Source organism: Mercenaria mercenaria, chromosome 6 (genome assembly GCF_021730395.1).
Source record: "Mercenaria mercenaria strain notata chromosome 6, MADL_Memer_1, whole genome shotgun sequence".
In the NCBI taxonomy this organism is placed as follows: domain Eukaryota; kingdom Metazoa; phylum Mollusca; class Bivalvia; order Venerida; family Veneridae; genus Mercenaria; species Mercenaria mercenaria.
In genome coordinates this window covers 77224646-77244173 of record NC_069366.1, presented here as the reverse complement: position 1 = coordinate 77244173, position 19528 = coordinate 77224646, and the positions used below count along the sequence as shown (strand labels likewise).

The 19528-nt window shown below is 36.5% G+C and overlaps 1 protein-coding gene across 2 annotated transcripts in view; it reads right to left on the bottom strand.

The window, feature by feature from the left end:
• Positions 1-10664, bottom strand: part of LOC123548452 (protein O-glucosyltransferase 2-like) — a 71353-nt gene extending 60689 nt beyond the window's left edge. Inside the window, exon 1 of one of the 2 annotated variants that reach the window (XR_008371456.1) lies at positions 10328-10664. Coding sequence is in view for 1 of the 2 variants with exons in the window: in XM_045335745.2 (XP_045191680.2) it covers positions 10328-10512 (185 nt within the window). In the remaining variant the exon portion in view is untranslated. The remainder of the gene's footprint in view (positions 1-10327) is intronic. The other variant, XM_045335745.2, reaches the window with a different exon arrangement.
• Positions 10665-19528: the final 8864 nt, after the last annotated feature.

Sequence of the window (19528 nt, the reverse complement as noted above, 5' to 3'; positions counted from 1 at the left end):
AGAAAATTCAAATTTAGAATGTTACGTTTACCGAACAGGATAAACCTTCTTTTCTTTTCTTTTCATACTTTTATGCCCCCTTTTAGGACATAAAGTTTTAGCACTTTCTGGATTCATCATTATATGACTGGATATATGATTCTTAAGTTTTAGGTTAAGCCCAAGTTATCTTCAGTAATGATTCTGTGATCCTTACCATAACAAGGGTCATAACTTGGTAAACAACTGTTTCATGACATGACCTGTATTTAGAAGATGTTACACCGACCCTTGTCTGTGACAACTATGTTTTATTTTCCAACAGTTTGGTATGCCTCATGAGCAGATCAATGTCGCACTGATGTGCGCTCTTTGGCTAATCACTAACGCTTTATTCAAAGGTCATGCAATAATTTTTTCTTTCACGTTCGGTGTGATCTTTATGAGATACAAAGAATCGTTGGTTTACGCGTTGAAAGTGTCCAAATATTTAAGAAAATATTTTAACTCATTACGTTTTGTATATTGTTTTTATTTTTTAAAGGTGCATTTCCATTTTACACTCTAGTATGACATACTAGAAGTACACATGTATATTTTTGTTATTTATAATTATATGGTTTACATTGATTAAACTGTGATTAATGGACGATACGACAAATACAAAGTCGAGATGGAAATCCTTTGCACTTACAATAATTTTGTATCATAATTATGTGCTAGTTTGCCCATCGTCTGTAAAAATTTTGTTTGAATAAAAGAAAATTTTGAAATACAAATTTATCACAAAAGGATGCTGCACAGTATTCATATATGAACATTGATTACTAAGTTTCAATGTGTATAATATGTTGTTGCGTTACTTACGTATATGGAAACTAAAAAGCTGGCTTGGTGACCTTTTGTTGTTTTTGCATTTGTTGTGTTACCTTTGCTTTCTTTGGTCTGATAAAATGAATTGTGCAATTTTACTTAATATTACTGTTATGTTTAACATTGCAAAACGTTTAATAAATTTCTAAAATTTGTAACTATCTGCTCATTGCCAGCTTTCATAGCCAATTTTACATTGTAGCCTCCCTTGATTACCTGGCAATTCGTGCGTATTTGGATTGTTTTCCCTTAGGCAAGATCACAGGATTTACGTATTTCGGTTATCTGCCACCTTGTGAAAATCGATATTCTATTGTTTATCGGAAAGTCAAGCGTATCAATTAGTGAGAAGGGGAAACAGTGTATTTTAGTTAATAAAATTAATATGTGACAATTTTAAAAGATATATAGCTATTTTAGCATTTTTATGAAAAGAAAGATATTTGTTATCAAACCAAAGAACGATAAGATAAATTTTATTTTTATCTTATAGCTATTTGATCAAACATAATAAAAAAATATTTAGGAATAAGTTACAAATTTCGTTACGTTTTGACGGGGAAAAAAACAAGTTTTCTTTAAGTTCTGTTTGGAGAAGTACGCAAATTCAAATTTGTATAAAAACATTGGTCTTACTCTAAGATTAAAAACCGAACATACATGAAAAAGTACACTTTAGGCAACTGTTTGGAATCGTAAATTCAGTATAGATAGAACACAATAATTTGATTTTATCCAGTAATATTATATTCAAATAATGGTGAGTGCATTATTTTTATAAGCTTTCTATATTATGTAAATATAATGGAAGGATCACATTAATAGGTATGATGTTTTTCATTATAATTTTGATATTATAAGATATTGTCAATGAGTATTCACTATATACCTGAGTTTTATTATCATTATTTTTTTTATATTTATACAGTTTGACTTAAACAGTCTCGACTAATCTCATACCGATGTACCCACTTACTTCCGGTTGGGTCCTCTACTTCAGGTCGGGTCCTCGGAGCAATGTGAAAAGCATAGTCTACCTTCTTGAAATTGAGAAGGACAATTCATACCAGTCATGGCTGTCTGTTTTGTTTTAACGTCTTCTTTACGACAAAAATAATTCGGTTATTCAATGTTCATATAATAATGTTTCGCGTGTTTCGAACCCAAACAGATACAATGTATAACTGTCCCATTGTTACAAATCCATTCTTTGTCAAGACCCACCGAAGTCTTTGCCAGAGATCTCGTAAATGGGTTTATTTTGTCACATTTGATCATAGATAAACGGAATAATTAACAAATCAAGTTTATACGTGGATGGTCGCCCTAAAAAATCAAACACATCGTTTGAATGGAAGGCAGTTTTGATTTTTGGGGCGGTGCGTAAGCTCCGCCTCCAATGGAATTAAGACGGGAAAATGAAAACCCGTCACTTCTAAGTGCAAAACGGCAAAGCGCATCCACTTTCTACATCCTCTCATAAAGAAGAGCACCTAAAACAAAGCGGATGAATATGACCTATATTGCGGCTATTTTAGACTTGTCTGGTTCCCGTCGCACTATGTATTTTAATACGACAGTGAAGGAGGGGCCGGTAAACCAGACTATTTTTACACTCTGACGTCATGAGGGAAAACCCCACTTGGTTCTAAAAATATATACAAGTCAGTGACTTGTAGCCTGGCGGACTACTTTTTTAATTTTTTTCTTAAAACGACGCCATCTTTTTCTTTCCAATAACTGCAAAAAAACATATCTACGCGATTATTATTATAAACTGGACTTTTATTAGGTTCGTGAGACCATGGTACAAATGTATAGTGTATGCATACCGTATTTGCAATTACTACATAAAAGTTTTTATAACGGAAACGCTTGAGGAAACGGAAAGTGACTCATGTTAGAATTTGTTCAGGAATTTAGCTTTCTGCAATTCAAATTAGGAAGATATTGCATCTGGAATGGAGTGTTATTGAATTAAATCATCGAGGATACGGGTTGCCTATTTGTTCTGTCAAGCGGCGTAATGGCGTGTGTATAAGTCACGTCGTTTGTTTGCTTGGTGAAGATGGGTAATTCGGTAAACAACTGAACTTCGGACAAAATTTAGCATGGCAGCAAATCAAAATTATTCAAGAATGTTAAGCAGAACAGAGAGGTCGGGCAAAAAGCTAAACAAGGTTAGCGTTTGTTTATCAGCTCATATTTTTAGTCTATCAATAAGACCTGACATAACCTATTTTAACGTCTATCGGTTATGTCCGGTCTTATAGGATCGCCATTTTTAACATGTAGCCAGAAGTGAACACACATCATGTCGCCTTTATTCTTCAAATTACGAACAACATAACCCAATCCGAAGTGAAAGAACACTACTTACACCGAAAATAAGCCTTTTTTCAACTGCATATGTGGCTAATTACAGAATAAAAGTTACTCTTTATGTATAAATATCGAGTTGTTTCTTTCAACTGTATGTATCGCTGTGTAACATGGTGTGCAACATTGCCAGTCTATTCCGAATGTTGTATAAATACAATTTATTTTGAGAATCAATTTTAGACGAAATATTTTCGCTCTAAATCAATAATCTCAATTGGCAAATAGTTCACGTTGTTTTTCGTCTAAGTCGCATCTAAATATATTATATCCTGCTGCATTATGCTTGAAAAATGGCGGAATGTGTATTGAAAACTGTACACAATTGGCATACATTGGATATAAGGGTTTTTAAAGGTAAATTTAAACGATATATTACTAGAATATGATAAAAAACGGTAGGCTAAACTGTTTAAATCTGCGTACATCATATATTTTACGTTTGAGAAATGCTACATTCTACATATTAGGGCCCTTTTAGACGTTACAATGCAGATTAAAAATGAAATATAAAATAATGAATGTTAAAGGTAAAATGAGCATGTACACATCTAGATCTATACATAGAGCTCTGAATTCGGCTACCCATATCGGGCCTCAGTCAAACGGCAGCATGTCAATACATGCGATCAGCTATTTAGACGGCATAGAGGCTATGACTAGTACACATCTAATATTTTGGACTACTCTTATTTTATAATATTCTTGATTTATTTCAAAGGCTCTATTCAATAATTTATAGATAGATAATAAACGGTTTGACGTATTAATCTTCAGATTTTTATGCAAGGTAGCAGGGGTGGCAAAATCTGATTTTGACTTGTTTGTCCTTTTTGTCAGTTGCTATTTTGTACTTGTCCGTACAGTAGTTATATAGTAAATTCTAGTCAAATTAGACTCGTCCGTACAAGCTTTGGGACAACCTGGGCAATACGGACAATTGAATTTGCCACCCCTGGATAGTCAAATGTATTTGATGATGATCATAAACGAGCATTAAATTACATCGTCAAAGGTAGTTGTTCTTTGAAAGTCAACAGGTGTACGGCTCCAGTCGCATTCGGTTTAATAATTACAAAACGCACATTTTTACAAGTTGGTATCCAATCAATTGGACCTTATTCTATTAGTGTACAATGAAAAACAAATTGTTTGTGCAACAAATACCACTCCAATTAACTGTATCCTGTCGATTTGCCATTTTCGGAATTGATAATAACTTACCGGTAGGTATTCCGTAAACCACATGACCGATTTTTGGTTTCACAACCTTTTCCATGTCGAATTAAATCTTAATTAAGAAAGAAATCAACTATTGTTTGTAGCCACAGTCTTTCCTTATCAAATAGGATAGATCATCCTGACGTCACGCATCAACACCTGTTTATCTGGTGGTGGGCAAAAAAATAATTTGACATTGTTTGTGTATGGGATTAGAATTTTTAATACTTAATAATTTCGTTCATTTTTAGATATTAAAAAATCAAAAAAGTTTCGAAATGCTAACGATATTCATGTTTCGTTATTCAAATATCTTTTGAAAATGAATAACCATTTTAAATGTCATATGATTTAAATAGCGCTGTAGATGCCCTCAACTTTTAGGACACCATAAGTTATTTTACACTAACAACTTCTTTCCATAAACAGGGTTCGAATTTAAGCTTGCATACTCGCGAAATGCGAGTGCAAATTTCAAACTGCAAGGTGAGATTTCAGACACCAGCATTTTTTTGCGAGTGAAAATTTTTGGCCGAATAATGTGCGTTTCTAACGGTCGTCTCGATCTTACACTGTTCTTTCTTTCGGAGCACTCTTTCATCTTTCGTCGTGAAAGGACGTTTACACTCAATACATGTTCTGTGCGCATGTCTTTTCAACTGCTGACAAGTACCTGTGCCAATTTTGATGATGTTTACCGTATCCGGTGGTTTTTTTGGTAATCTATTAATAAGTTACTATTTATATAGCGCAAATATGATTGGCGTGATTTGTCACGTGGAAAGTAACATGTCGCGGAAAATGCAAGTTGTTTTTCATTTAGCAAGTTAAAAAAATACCACTTGCGAAAAAATGCAAGTAGAAAATCAGGCTAAATTCGAACCCTGATAAATGGCATTTTTTCCCAATCTGAACAGTTATCACGCAGAAATTTTCACACTTTTGAGCAAGTCTCAATGAAACTTAGTCAGAATGTTACCCTTAATAAAACTTTTGATGAGTTCTTGATTGGGTCATCTTAGCTCTAAAACTAGGTCACCAGGTCAAATCAAAGGGAAAGCTTGTAAACACTCTAGAGGTCAAATGTTTGGCCCAATCTTAATGAAACTTGGTCAGAATGGAACCCTCAATAAAATCTTAGAAAAGTTTGACATTGGGTCATCTGGGGTCAAAATCTAGGTTACCAGTTCAAATTAAAGGAAAAGCTTGTTTACACTCCAGAGGTCACAATTTGGGCCCAATCTTAATGGAACTTGGCCAGTATGTTACCCTCAATAAAGTCTTTGACGAGTTTGATATCAGGTTATCTTGGGTCAAAACTAGGTCACCAGTTCAAATTAAAGGAAAAGCTTGTTAACACTGTAGAAGCCACATCTATGACTATATCTTCATGAAACTTGGTCAGAATGTTGATCTTAAAGATCGTAAGGTCCAGTTTGTATCTAGGTCATCTGGAATAAAAAAACTAGATCACCAGGTCAAATCAAACGAAAAGCTAATTTACAATAAATAGGCCACATTTATGAAAATATCTTAATGAAACTTAGTCAGAATATCAATTTTGATATTCTTTATGTCAATTGCAAATTTGGGTGAGGTGGGGTAAAAAACTCGGTCACTAGGTCAAATCAAAGGAAAAGCTTATTAAGGCCACATTTATGACTGTATCTTCATGAAACTTGGTCGGAATGTTAATCTTGGTGATCTTTAGGTCAAGCTCGAACTTGGGTCATGTCGGGTCAAAAACTGGGTCACCGGGTCAAATCAAAGGAATAGCTAGTTTACACTTTAGAGACCACATTTATGACCATATCTTAATGAAACTTGGTCAGAATGTTAATTTTGATAAGCTTTAGGTCAGTAGCTCAGGTGAGCGATACATGGCCTTCATGGCCCTTTTGTTTATATTTTCTCTGACTCGCTTAATAAATTTAAATTTATATGACAGTAACCTAATATTCTCGATTTATTACATATTTGACGTTGCAGGAGTGTAATACAGCCATTAAATAAAAACGATACTACACTATTGTAATAAAGCTTTGACATTGACGTGATTTATAGTATAGGCGACGTCGGTCAAATAGACTTGTTTATATAGCAGAAGAAAGTCGAATATTTGGTGTTTCGACAAGAAAGGCTAACATGTGATAAAAAGAATTCATCTTACATTTGTGACTATCTGCGTTGAATTTATTTAACTCTTTGAATATAATTGATAAAATGTGGTGTTTCACATTTTATCATGCAATCTATCTTATATTTGGCGTGAGTGTCATCGTCGGTCAGACGAAGTCTCTTGCGCAAACCACAGGTTCCTATCTCAATATTTGACTTTCATCTAAGAATGTTACAAAAACAGCTGAAATGCACCGCCCCATCAGTACTCTCAGTGCTTTGATTATCTATTTACGACCTGGAACCGACCTACGAACACTATTAAATATATTTTATCTTATTTTGAACAATCCGCTGTCATGCTAGTATAGTCAAGTCGGGTGTCAAATTTCGTGCAAACTGCTGCATGATTTTGAAGATTTCTCAATACCGTTTAAAATAGATTTGGCTGCAAAAGAACAACATTTACTATCAAAACGTCTGCACAATACACGATGTAAACATGGCTATTTTGGATTTAAGCAAAACTTGGGATGTATTGATAGATTCAATCTGGATTAGATAATACACACAACTGAAATACATGTATATGTAACCACAATAAGTAAGCCGCAGGTTGTACACTAAACTTATGAAACGATAGACAGGGATAAACATGCAACTTGCATTAACACAAAATGTTACATGTATAACACCGATAACAAACCCTAAAAGGATAATTTTATTGTGATTTATAAAAAAATCCATCCATTAAAAAATAATTATGATTTAACAAAAAAAAAAAAAAATAAATAAAATAAAATAAAACCATTTACAGTTATTTCACAGTTTGACTTAAACAGTCTCGACTAATCTCATACCGATGTACCCACTTATTTAAGTCAATATTTATTTATTGTCGGTAGATAAAATAACTTCCGGTTGGGTCCTCTACTTCCGGTCGGGTCCTCGGAGCAATGTGAAAAGCATAGTCTACCTTCTTGAAATTGAGGACAATTCATACCAGTCATGGCTGTCTGTTTTGTTTTAACGTCTTCATTACGACAAAAATAATTCGGTTATTCAATGTTCATGTTGATGCTGACCAGGTTAATTATCTTACTTAAGTTACTGTGGCTATAGATTTTGGCCAATACTGTTAGATGGTATTAAGGGATGGAGTTATACTGTCATAATTTAATGTGTAATGCGTTAATTTTATTACAATAAGTAACTTTATTGAAAATTTCAATTCCTGTGTGTATCAATAATGTAACAAACTTTACATTTGAACTCGCCTGTTGGTTTTTGTGTCTGAACACTTACGTCTTAGATCGTTTCCCAAGTTTAAGTTTAGTCTTTGTTCACGTCATTACGCTAAAAAGTAAAAATACGTCGTCCGAGTATTTGTCTTTGCTAACATCAAGTTGTTTTTTTTTTGTTGTTGTTGTTTTGATTTGTATTTTTGTATCAAAGTTTAGTAGATCTATCACCATAATCTCGAAATCTCAAAGACTTATATCGAAATACAGTTTCAATACATTATCAATTACAATATTATTGATAGGCATTGTTTAGAGGCACAGCTTTCACTAATGATTGATAAGTAAACACATAATGTGAATATGTAGGATATATTTTCAATTATAAACACTTTTTGTAGACATTTTAGCAGTTTGACTCTTTAAAGATGGTTGTTAGTATTCGCGGATGCAACAATATAGACACATAGGGACTCATTTTAAGATACCGCTTTAGACTATAAATAAAGTAGGAATTAGGAAACTTCTCTTGAAAGCTATAATTAGACAACAAGTAATGAAACAGAAAAAAATAATAGATCTACTAAACGATCTTTAAGAAGCATTGAAAAAAAGCCGTTCTTTCATATCACATCATACCGAAATTTATCTGAATAGAAGCTAAAGAAATCTGCAAACAGGTATTATACATGAGAAAACGAGTCTCAAACTCAATAATTCGCGAAACTGTTCGTAAAGGAACAATAGACGTATTCATGAATCTGCTTGCCGTCATATCATTCTTGCAGTATTAGCATTTTCCGAAGACATATGTTTTCATAGAGAAACCTACCATTTTATGTCAAATAAAGTGGTTCGCAGGCCTTCTTGGAACCGAAATAAACAGCGGTGAAAGGCATAACAATGTAAAGGAAAGCAATCCTGCATTATTTTGTAAAACACGGGTTTTTCTTGCCGTATTACCCTCCAAGAATTTGCCGATTTTCAGGGTTGGAACTTGGAACCGACCTTTGCAAAACCTGCTTAGAATTTCAGGAAAACTTTGTCTTATGTTTATAGCTCACTACCTTGGCTTGAGCCTCGTAAAAGAATTATTCAAATCGGTGAAAAAATGAAAAACTTACAGTGTTTTTAAGTTCTGAATCGACGGATTTGTTTATAAATTTTCTTGCCGTAATACCCGAAAATGACGTCACAAACCACGTGGTATGTACACACTGTCTTATTGCAAGATAATTGGCACTCTTTGCCAATGTCTGACGCAAACTGTGAACCGAATTCAGATGCACATCCCAGTCAAACTGCTTTGCTCCGCATGGGCTCCAAGGGTGAAAATCTCAGTATAACCTCCAAATGTAACAGTCTCAGGAATAATTGTGCAGCCTAGACCCGAACCTTCGACTTAATGCACAAACGCACCAACTGAGCTACTTAGGCCATCCGATACTTGAACCGCTACATATGTGAATGAATGACAAATCAATTGTTATTTTGACCATAAAATTAAGTGATAAAGATTTATAGGGTGTTAAATTCATGTCCTAGATTTTGACACAAAACACATGTGCAAAACAATTTTTACTACTACATATAATTGATTAATTTTAAATTCAATATGATTTGTTAGTCTACAAGAAAAGAGAAGATTTCCGCAGCTACTTTAGGGACATTATGCAGGCATTCAATAAAAAAATGAAAATGAAATTTTAAACTCATTCAAATACAGTATAAGCAGTAGGCTAAATGGTACTTTCACTCTGAAAAAACAGTGTATGATTTCCAGTCTGCACACTTTCCTGTCTTAAAACTCATGTCTTTAAGATGTACATGCAACAAAATAAGCTAGGTTTAAAAAGTGAAAGCGAACTTTCGGATCTGCAATTATAAGTAACGGATTCAGGCGTAATCAAGTCACAACAAGTGTTTGCTGAACGGCGAACGTTATACTTTACGAACCTTTTCTACTGAAACTTTCGGTTTATCTCCACGGTTACTAGGTAATCCACGGCATTCGAGCCAACGTTTCAGCTCAAATACGGAATGCTCATTTATATCATTTGAGCGAAACTTCACCCTTGGAATACACTTTCCGTCAAGTTTTTATTGGGATCTCAGAAGCCATCGTGTTTGTTGTGTGTATCAAGCGGTATACTTCACATATACTGATGACGTTACTGGCGTCTGCATTCTTAAAATAGCCGTCAATATAACAATAACCGTAAACAGTCCTGATGATATTCATGCGCTTTTATAGCTGCACTGCATTTTTTGCACTAAAAAGTGTAGTGGATTTTGATTTACCGTCTATAATTCCATTGAATCGGAGCAAAGCCCCGACCCAAAAACCTCAAAAAGTGGCCGAATTTACGACTCGAACCAGTAGGGGATAATTTTTGTAAAGATAGACTTCTATGGTCTTATTGATAGAATTTCAGACTACTGTGCCTTTATAATGTGCCTGTAATCTTACTATTAATTATCAAATACAAAAATGAAAATCAAAATGACAGTCTTACTTTTCTCCATCTGATGATACTGCCTGTATAAAAAAGTATCTCACTGGTAAGAAAAACTCCGATTTTAATCCAGGACCCCACACAACTGTTTTCTGCAGGTCAAGATCCTGTTCGGGCCTCAGTTCAGACGATGTTTTCCAGTTAAAAACGACTAGGTATATAGCCAAAGACACGAGAAGATTCATATTCTTACACAGTTTTACTTAAATGACAAATAATTAAAGCTGGTTAAGATGTGAAATGAAAAAATATAACAACACAAAAAGAAAGCTGAAAATGGTCCTCCGCCACCGGTAATGTTTACATTGCACTAGAGGATGACAACAGGCGGCGCATGGTTGCAAATTGCGCATGCGTCAATTAGTTACTTTTTTAGATGTCGGAAATTCCAACATTTATATATAATACTGTGACGTATCATACCGTACAGTATGACTTAGCAGGGTTGTCAACGTTATGTAACAAACAACAAAATGATTATTAGCCTGATATGTCTCATTTATTTCCGTTTATGTGGTCTTGAAAAATATCAAGGGGACACGTCTGCGTGTCAGCTTATGTGATGAAATAACGATGTTGTAGTTTCATTTAACTGGAACAGGTTAGTGCAATTTGAATTCGTATATTTTTCTTATATACCTAGATTACATATACCCCATGAAACCGTGCAATGTTTTTAATGCAATTTTGTACAAAATAATTAATTACCTTGAAACAGAAAGTTTTGAGGTATGGTTCAAAATATTTAATTCAAGTAAAGCAAATAGACAGACATACAAATAATCGAAAATCGCCAGCAGAACATTTAAAATAATGTTTTCAATATAAAACTTATGCAACAAAACTCCCTGTAACTTAGTGTATCTTTTGTAGACATCCTTGCTTTCAAGTTAAAATTGTTAGTTTGACATGCACTTCAGATGAAGTAAAACTGCATGTATTTCCTGAACCTAATTGTGATGTTTATTTGATTGAAACTCTAACCTTACACATCCTTTTTAGAGTTATTGCAGCCTTTTCTCTTCACAATCACTGTCCTTGTGATAGCTAACGAGAACAAGAGCTGTCGCTAATGGTGACAAATGCCCCCGCAGCGCCTTGACCTTTGACCTGGTGACCTTGACCTATGACCTGGTGACCCCAAAGTCAGTAGGGGTCGTGTACTCAATAAGTACTAACAGCATGTGAAGTTTGAAGGTCCTGGGTGCATTGGTTCGCGAGTAAAGTGCCTTCATGCAAAAAGTTAACGTTGTGACAACGAACGAACTAACGAACGAACGGACGGACAGTTGAAAACTAATAAGCCTCCTTTCGGGGGCATAAAAATGAATGCCGTTCTCTAAAATTCAAACCATGTTTACAGTGGATAAAATGTGAAAGGGACCGGGCATATAGCTCTGTCGAAAGAGTTCGTCCTGTATGCGAAAGGCCCCGGGTTCGAGTCCTGGTCACGTTGTACATTTTTCTCACCCAGTGACATATCCCTCATGGAGCAGCCCATAAGTCATTTACGAGGCAAAAACACGGTATCATAGGTTTACTTTTTGTGGCAACATACAACATGTACATGGAAATGGCTGCTTCAATATTTGACATATAAATGAAGATAAGGTCTCACAATTCTTTCTACGGTACGCACCATTTGAAATATTAATGCTATATCGAATGGTGAACACAAAAGTTAATTGTGCAGAATTTGATCATATTTTTGCATCAATTTTTTCTACAGACGTAATTTGTACTTTTTTGAAATTACTTTAGCCATGCACCCATTGTTGTCATGGTCAGAGCAAGATCTGTATCATAAATACTGATACGGGGGCGGTTCAAAAATAACGTAGACTTTTGCTGTCAGAAGACACATATTGTGTAAAGAGCAATCTGAAATACATCATTGTAATTCGTAATCTTTCTCTGATTTGGTCATACATTTTTTGTACCATTTTTGCTGATAGGCGAAGCGCGTGGAACGTTTTAATTACCATAGCTATGCATTACCGGCGCAGTCACTTTTTCATCTGTCATGATTTGAATTTTATCGCTAATATTCGCACTGATAGAAGATCTGTTCGCCAGAAAATACGTCAAAGTGCAGTAACACGTCAGGGCGACATGCAATGAGAGTATGGCATAATTATGACGTAGGAGGCGAAATTAAACTACATTTAAACTAAGTGAGTATCACTGTTTATAATGCATGTTATGTCGTCATCGACTCGCATAAATAATCAGGCAGTTGTGTAGTAGAAAATTTGGCGAAAAGCAACTGCAATTTATAAACTAATGAAGCAGACGCCACAAAAATGTTCGGTCATTTCAAATGGTACAAACGATTCCCAAATGTCCCATACTTGCTTAAAGGCAGTGAAGGTGAAGGGAGAAAACAAAAAAAAATCGTGATTCTGCGTTAAGGTCAAGGTATGACGCTTAGCACCCTGTCTGTGATGCTTGGCATAAGTGTTTTTACTTTTCAGTATTCTAGCCAAACAACACGTTGTTCATCAAAAATAATAAAAATATTTTACAAATATTGAATAAATGCAAACCTAATGAAAGCATATCGATGAAGGCCCGACGTCGTTAAAATATGATCACCGTGCGCCGGGTTCGTGTAAGTGACCGTTTTCCTGACTGTATGATAAGAATCACGTAAAATTTGCAATGCAGTGGTAGCAACAGCTGAAGTAGGTCTGTACAAGTACTATAGATAACCAGGCCCCAACTGTTGTCTTGACATGGTTGTGTAACAACAGCTAGAGCATGGTCTGTATAAGTACTATAGATAACAAGGCCCCAACTATTGTCATGGTTGTGTAACAAAAATTAGAGCATGGTTTGTATTAGTACTATTGAAAACCATTCTCGGAATGTTGTCAAGGTTTTGTAACAACAGTTAGGGCATGGTGTGTATCAGTACTAAAGATAACCAGGACACAACTGTTGTCATGGTTGTGTTACAACAGCTAGAGCATGGTCTGTACCAGTACAAATGATAAACATGCTCCGACTAGTGTCATGGTCAAGTAGCAACAGCTAGAGCATGGTCTATAGTTCAGAACAATAGATTGTATCATAGCTCGGTGTTTTTTCTTAACAAATTTAGTGCAGGTAAATCGTATACACTGTACAGGGTGCGGTAACTAAAAGTGTGCGGGTATTAATACCCGCACGCTAGTTACCGCACTGTTGGATAGGAAAGTATACCAGCATGTCTGGAACAGTAGACAGCGAAGTGTATCTTATTGATTTTATGCTCTCGCACTGGTTTATTTTACCTTGGCTTTACACATTTGTAAAGCAAGGATTTTAAGTACTCACTTGAACTGCTGTATATGGCATTGTGGAACGCCTACAACTACCATATATGGATGGCTATGATACAAAACAGAAAGAACATTAAAACTCTCGGGTAAATGATTTATACTCGGAGGCTACGCCCCCTCGTACAAATCGTTTACCCTGAGTTTCAATGCTCTTTCTATTACTAAACATGCTCCGGTTGTTGTCATGGACCGGTTACAACAGATAGAGCACTGTTTGTATCAGTACTATACATAACAAGGCCCCAACTGTTGTCATGGTTGTGTACAACAGCTAGAGCATGGTCTGTACGTATCTGTACTACATATAACTAGGCCCCAACTGCTTTTATGGTTGTGTTACAACAGCTGGGCCAATGTCTGTATCAGTACTTTAGATAACCATGCCCCAAATGTTGTCATGGTTGTGGTACAACAGCATGCTTTTTATAAGTACCATAGATACCCAGGCCCCAACTGCTTTCATGGTTGTGTTACAACAGCTACAACATGGTCTGCATCATTACTATAGATACCCAGGACCCAACTATTGTCATGGTTGTGTTACAACAGCCAGATCATGGTCTGTATCAGTACAAAAGATAAAATGCTCTGGCTGTTGTCATAGACCGGTAACAACAGATGGAGCATGGTCTGTATTAGTACTATAAATAAACAGGCCCCAACTGTTGTAATGGTTGTGTAACAAAAGCTGGAGCAAGGTCTGTACCAGTACTGTAAATAAACCTGCTCAAGCTATTGTCATTGTCCAGTAGCAACAGCTACAGCATAGTCTATACCATTACAATAGATAAACATGTTGTGACTGTTGTCATTGACCGGTAACAACAATTAGAGCATGGTCTGTATCAGTACTAAATATAACTAGACCCCCAACAGTTTTCACGGTTGTTTTGCAACAGCTAGAGTATGGTATATATCAGTACAATAGATAAACTCCAGCTGTTGTCATGGTTCTGTTACAACAGATAAAGCATGGTTTGTATCAGTACTATAGATAAAAAGGCCCCAACTGTTGTCATGGTTGTGTAACAACAGCTAGAGCATGATCTGTATCTGTACTAAAGATAACTAGGCCCCAACTGCTTTCATGGTGTTGTTACAACAGCTGGAGCATTGTCTTTATCTGTACTTTAGATAACCATGCCCACTTTTGTCATGGTTGTGTGACAACAGCTATAGTATGGTCTGTATCAGTACTTTAGATACCCAGGCCCCAACTGTTGTCATGGTTGTGTTGCAACAGCTACATCATGGTCTGTAACAGTACTTTAGATACCCTGGCCCCAACTGTTGTCATGGTTGTGTTACAACAGCTGGAGCATTTTCTGTATCAGTACTATAGCTAGTTACACTAACCAGAGCATGGTCTGTATCAGTACAATAGATTAACCTGCTACGGCCGTTGTCATGGTCCAGAAGCAACAGCTTGAGCAAGGTCTATATCAGTATAATAGATAAACATGCTCCGGCTGTTGTCATGGACTGGTAACAACAGACAGAGCATTGTTTGTATCAGTACTATAGATAACCAGGCCCCAACTGTTTTCATGGCTGTGTAACAATAGCTAGTGCATGGTCTGTATCAGCACTAAATGTAACAAGGGCCCAACTGTTTTCATGGTTCTGTTACAACAGCTGGAGCATCTCCTGTACCAGTACTACAGATAACCAGGTCCCAACTGTTGTCATGGTTGTGCTACAACAGGTGGAGCATGTTCTGCATCACTACTTTAGATAACCTGGCCCCAACGGTTGTCATGGTTGTGAAACAACAGTAAGAGCGTTGAATTCTAACCAGGTCCCCACTCGTGATGAAATAATGTACGGAGGGGCACCTGGGGTCTTCCTGCACCACCAAAGCTGGAAGGTCTCCGTATGACCTATAATTGTGTCGGTGCGACGTTAAACCCAACAAAATAAATGAAATAAAGTAAGAGCATGATCTGTATCCGTACTGTAAGTAAACATGCTCTGACTGTTATCATGGTCCGGTACCAATAGCCGGAGCATGATCTGTATCAGTGCTTAAGATAACCTGGCCCCAACTGTTCTCATGGTTGTGTAAGAACAGGTAGAGCATGGTCTGTATTAGTACTTTAGATAAACAGGCCCCAACAATTGTCAAGGTTGCAGTACAACAGCTGGAGCATTGTATGTATCAGTACTATAGATAAACATGCTCCGGCTGTTGTCATGGTCCGGTAACAACAGCTACAGCATGGTCTGTATCAGTATTATAGATAACCAGGTCCAAACTATTATCATGGTTGTGTAACAACAGCTAGAGTATGGTCTGTATCAGTACTATAGATACTCAGGACCCAATTATTCTCATGGTTGTGTAACAACAGTTAGATCATTGTTTGTATCAGTACTATAGATAAACACGCTCTGAATGTTGTCATGGTCCGTTTACCAACAGCTGGAGCATGGTCTGTTTCAGCATTAAAGATAACCAGGCCCCCAACTGTTGTCATGGTTGTGTTACAATAGCTGGAGCATTGTCTGTATCAGAATTGTAGATAACCAGGCCCCAACTATTCTAATGGTTGTGTAACAACATTACAGCTAGGTCATGGTCTGTATAAGTACTAAAGATACCCATGGCCCAACTATTGTCATGGTTGTGTTTCAACAGCTAGAGCATGATCTGTATCAGTACAATAAATAAACATGCATAAACGGCTGTTGTCTTGGTTCGGTAACTAAAACTATAACATGTGGTCCAAATTCCTATGCTGTATCTTTAAAAACAAGAAAGTAGATCAGTAGGTCAGTAGACCTCAGGGTCATGATTTGAATTAACTTGACAGCTGACCACTAGACAATGCGAAATATCAAATATCTAAGGTCCGAGCCTTATGGTTCTGGACAAGAAAATTTTTAAATATTTTTCCTGTATAAGTCAATGTAAAACTAGAATGTGTCTGTAGGACACAGGGTGTGCCCCCCACTTGAACATCTGTCACAAAAAATGGGCAATAATTCAAATATTGGCAGTCTTAATGGGGTATAGCCTCAACAAACATTATATGAAAAGGATTCATTATTCTAGGCCCTATACTTTTTGAGCTATGAGCATCACAATCCAAAAATCCACTATTTTGGATATTTCAAGGGCCATAACTCTGTAATAAGTGCTAAGATTCTCAAGAAGAATGCCAAGTGTGCAAGGTCACATCATGATAAAGACTCCAGCAAGGTTTCATGAATTTACATCTAATACTTTTTGAGCTAGGCACATAATTAGGTGAAGAAGTGCATTTTTTTACTATTTCAGGGGCCATAACTTTAAAAGTAGGGGGTGGAGCCAGCCAAAAAATTAAAAGTGTGCAAGTTTATATCATGATAAAGACTTATGCAAGTTTTCAACCATTTATATTAAATACTTTTTGAGCTAGGTGCATCACAAGGTGAAAATGTACATTTTTGACTGTTTCAGGGGCCATAACTCTAAAAATAGGGGGTGGACCCAAATGAAAAATAGGAGGTGCACAAGTTCATATCATGATTAAGACTCAAGCAAGATTTCATGAATCTATATCAAACACTTTTTGAGCTAGGCATGTCACAAGGTGAAAATGTGCACTTTTGACTATTTCAGGGGCCATAACTCTGAAAATAGGGTTAGGAGCCAGATGAAAAATAGGAGGTGTGCAAGTTCATATCATGATTAAGACTCATGCAAGGTTTCATGAATCTATATTAAATACTTTTTGAGCTAGGCATGTCACAAGGTGAATATTTCAGGGGCCATAACTCTGAAAATAGGGGTTGGAGCCAGATGAAAAATAGGAGGTGCGCAAGTTCATATCATGATTAAGACTCATGCAAGGTTTCATGAATCTATATCAAATACTTTATGAGCTAGGCGTGTCACCAGGTGAAAATATTCATTTTTGACTATTTCAGGGGCCATAACTCTGAAAATAGGGGGCAGAGCCAGATAAACAAGAGCACCGCCAAGCGGGGCAATATACGACCGAAGGCTTACATCATAGGATGGGAGCAAAATTTTAAGAACTTGACTGTTGTAGCCCCGAAGGACTGGAACAACAAAAGGAAAACAAATCTAAGTCCACAAAAAAAATATTCAAAGTCTACAAAAAAAATCCTTATCAGGTAAAGGTATGTAAAAACACACCTTAAAATTGGAGGTACCATCTATGTTGTACCACAGAAAAGTGGTCTCGGTTTTTCCCTACGGCCAATAATAAAAAAGTTTCAAAATAAGCTATTTATAGTAACATAAAAGGGAAGTAATTCAAAAAAAAATATTGTAAGTACAAAAAAGAGATCTGCCAAATAAAAACAAGAGCACTGCAATGCAGAGCAATATACACAAAGCAAAGTCATATATGACCTTTGACCCTTAAGTGTGACCTTGACCTTGAAGCGAGTCATCCGGAACATGCGCTCTGCACATCGTTACAATGTGGTGAACATTTTTGCCAAGTTTCTTTGAAATCCTTCCAGTAGTTTAAGAGTTACAGAGCGGACACGAAACAAACTGATATGACTTTTGACCCCTAAGTGTGACCTTGACCTTGAAGCAAGTCATCCGGAACATGCGCTCTGCACGTCGTCTTGGTGAGGTGAACATTTGTGTCAAGTTTCTTTGAAATCCTTCAAGGGGTTCAAGAGTTACAGAGCGGACACGAAACAAACTGGTATGACCTTTGACTCCTAAGTGTGACCTTGACCTTAAAGCGAGACATCCAAAACATGCGCTCTGCACATCATCTCGGTGTGGTGAACATTTGTGTAAAGTTTCCTTGAAATCCTTCAAGGGGTTCAAGAGTTACAGAGCGGACACGAAATTGCTAACGGACAGACGGACGGACACCAGCGTCATAACATAATACGTCCCTTCGGGCGTATAAAAATAGCAGGTGCACAAGTTCATATCATGATTAAGACTCATGCAAGGTTTCATGAATCTATATTAAATACTTCTTGAGCTAGGCATGTCGCGAGGTGAAAATGTGCACTTTTGACTATTTCAGGGGCCATAACTCTGAAAATAGGGGGCAGAACCAGTTGAAAGATAAGAGATGCGCAAGTTCATATCAGGATAAAGACTCATTTAAGGTTTCATAAATTTATATCAAATACTTTTCGAGCTAGGCACAACAGGAACTTCGGACAAGACCAAATCTATATGCCCCCACCACTCATGGGGGGGAGGGGGGCACAACAAGGGACCCCCGGGCGTAGCATATATTGATCCATGGTCACGATTTGAACAATCTTGGCAGATAACCACTGGAGCATGCCAAATACTATATATCTAAGCTGTGGGAGTTATGGTTTAAGAAAAGATTTTTTTAAAGACTTTTCCTTATACAATTCTGTTTAAACCATATGCCCCATTTTAACCCCAGGGGGTGGGGGGGGGGGGTAATTTGTACAGAAAGATTTTCAAAGTTTTCCCTTTATAAGTCTATAGAAACCATGCGACCCCCAGTGCGGGGCCATATTTGACCATAGGGGGATAACTTGAACAAGGTTTGCAGAGGACTACTAGATGATGCTACATACCAAATATCAAAGCCCTAGGACCTATGGGTTTGGATATGAAGGTGTATAAATTTGTTCCTTTTGGTTGCCATGGCAACCAGAGGTCTGTATGGAACTTTATTCTTTGAGAAGTATTTAAAGACGACCATCTAAGGAACATTCCTTTGAAGTTTCATTAAAATTGGCCTAGTGGTTTAGGAGGAGATGTTCAAGGAAAATGTTGATGGATGACGGACAATCACTGACCACAATAGCTCACCCTTTAGCACTTCGTGATCAGAAGAGCTAATAATAAATTACCATGTGCCACACTGTTATCATGTTGATAACAAATTGAACACATGTTACTTTCAACTTT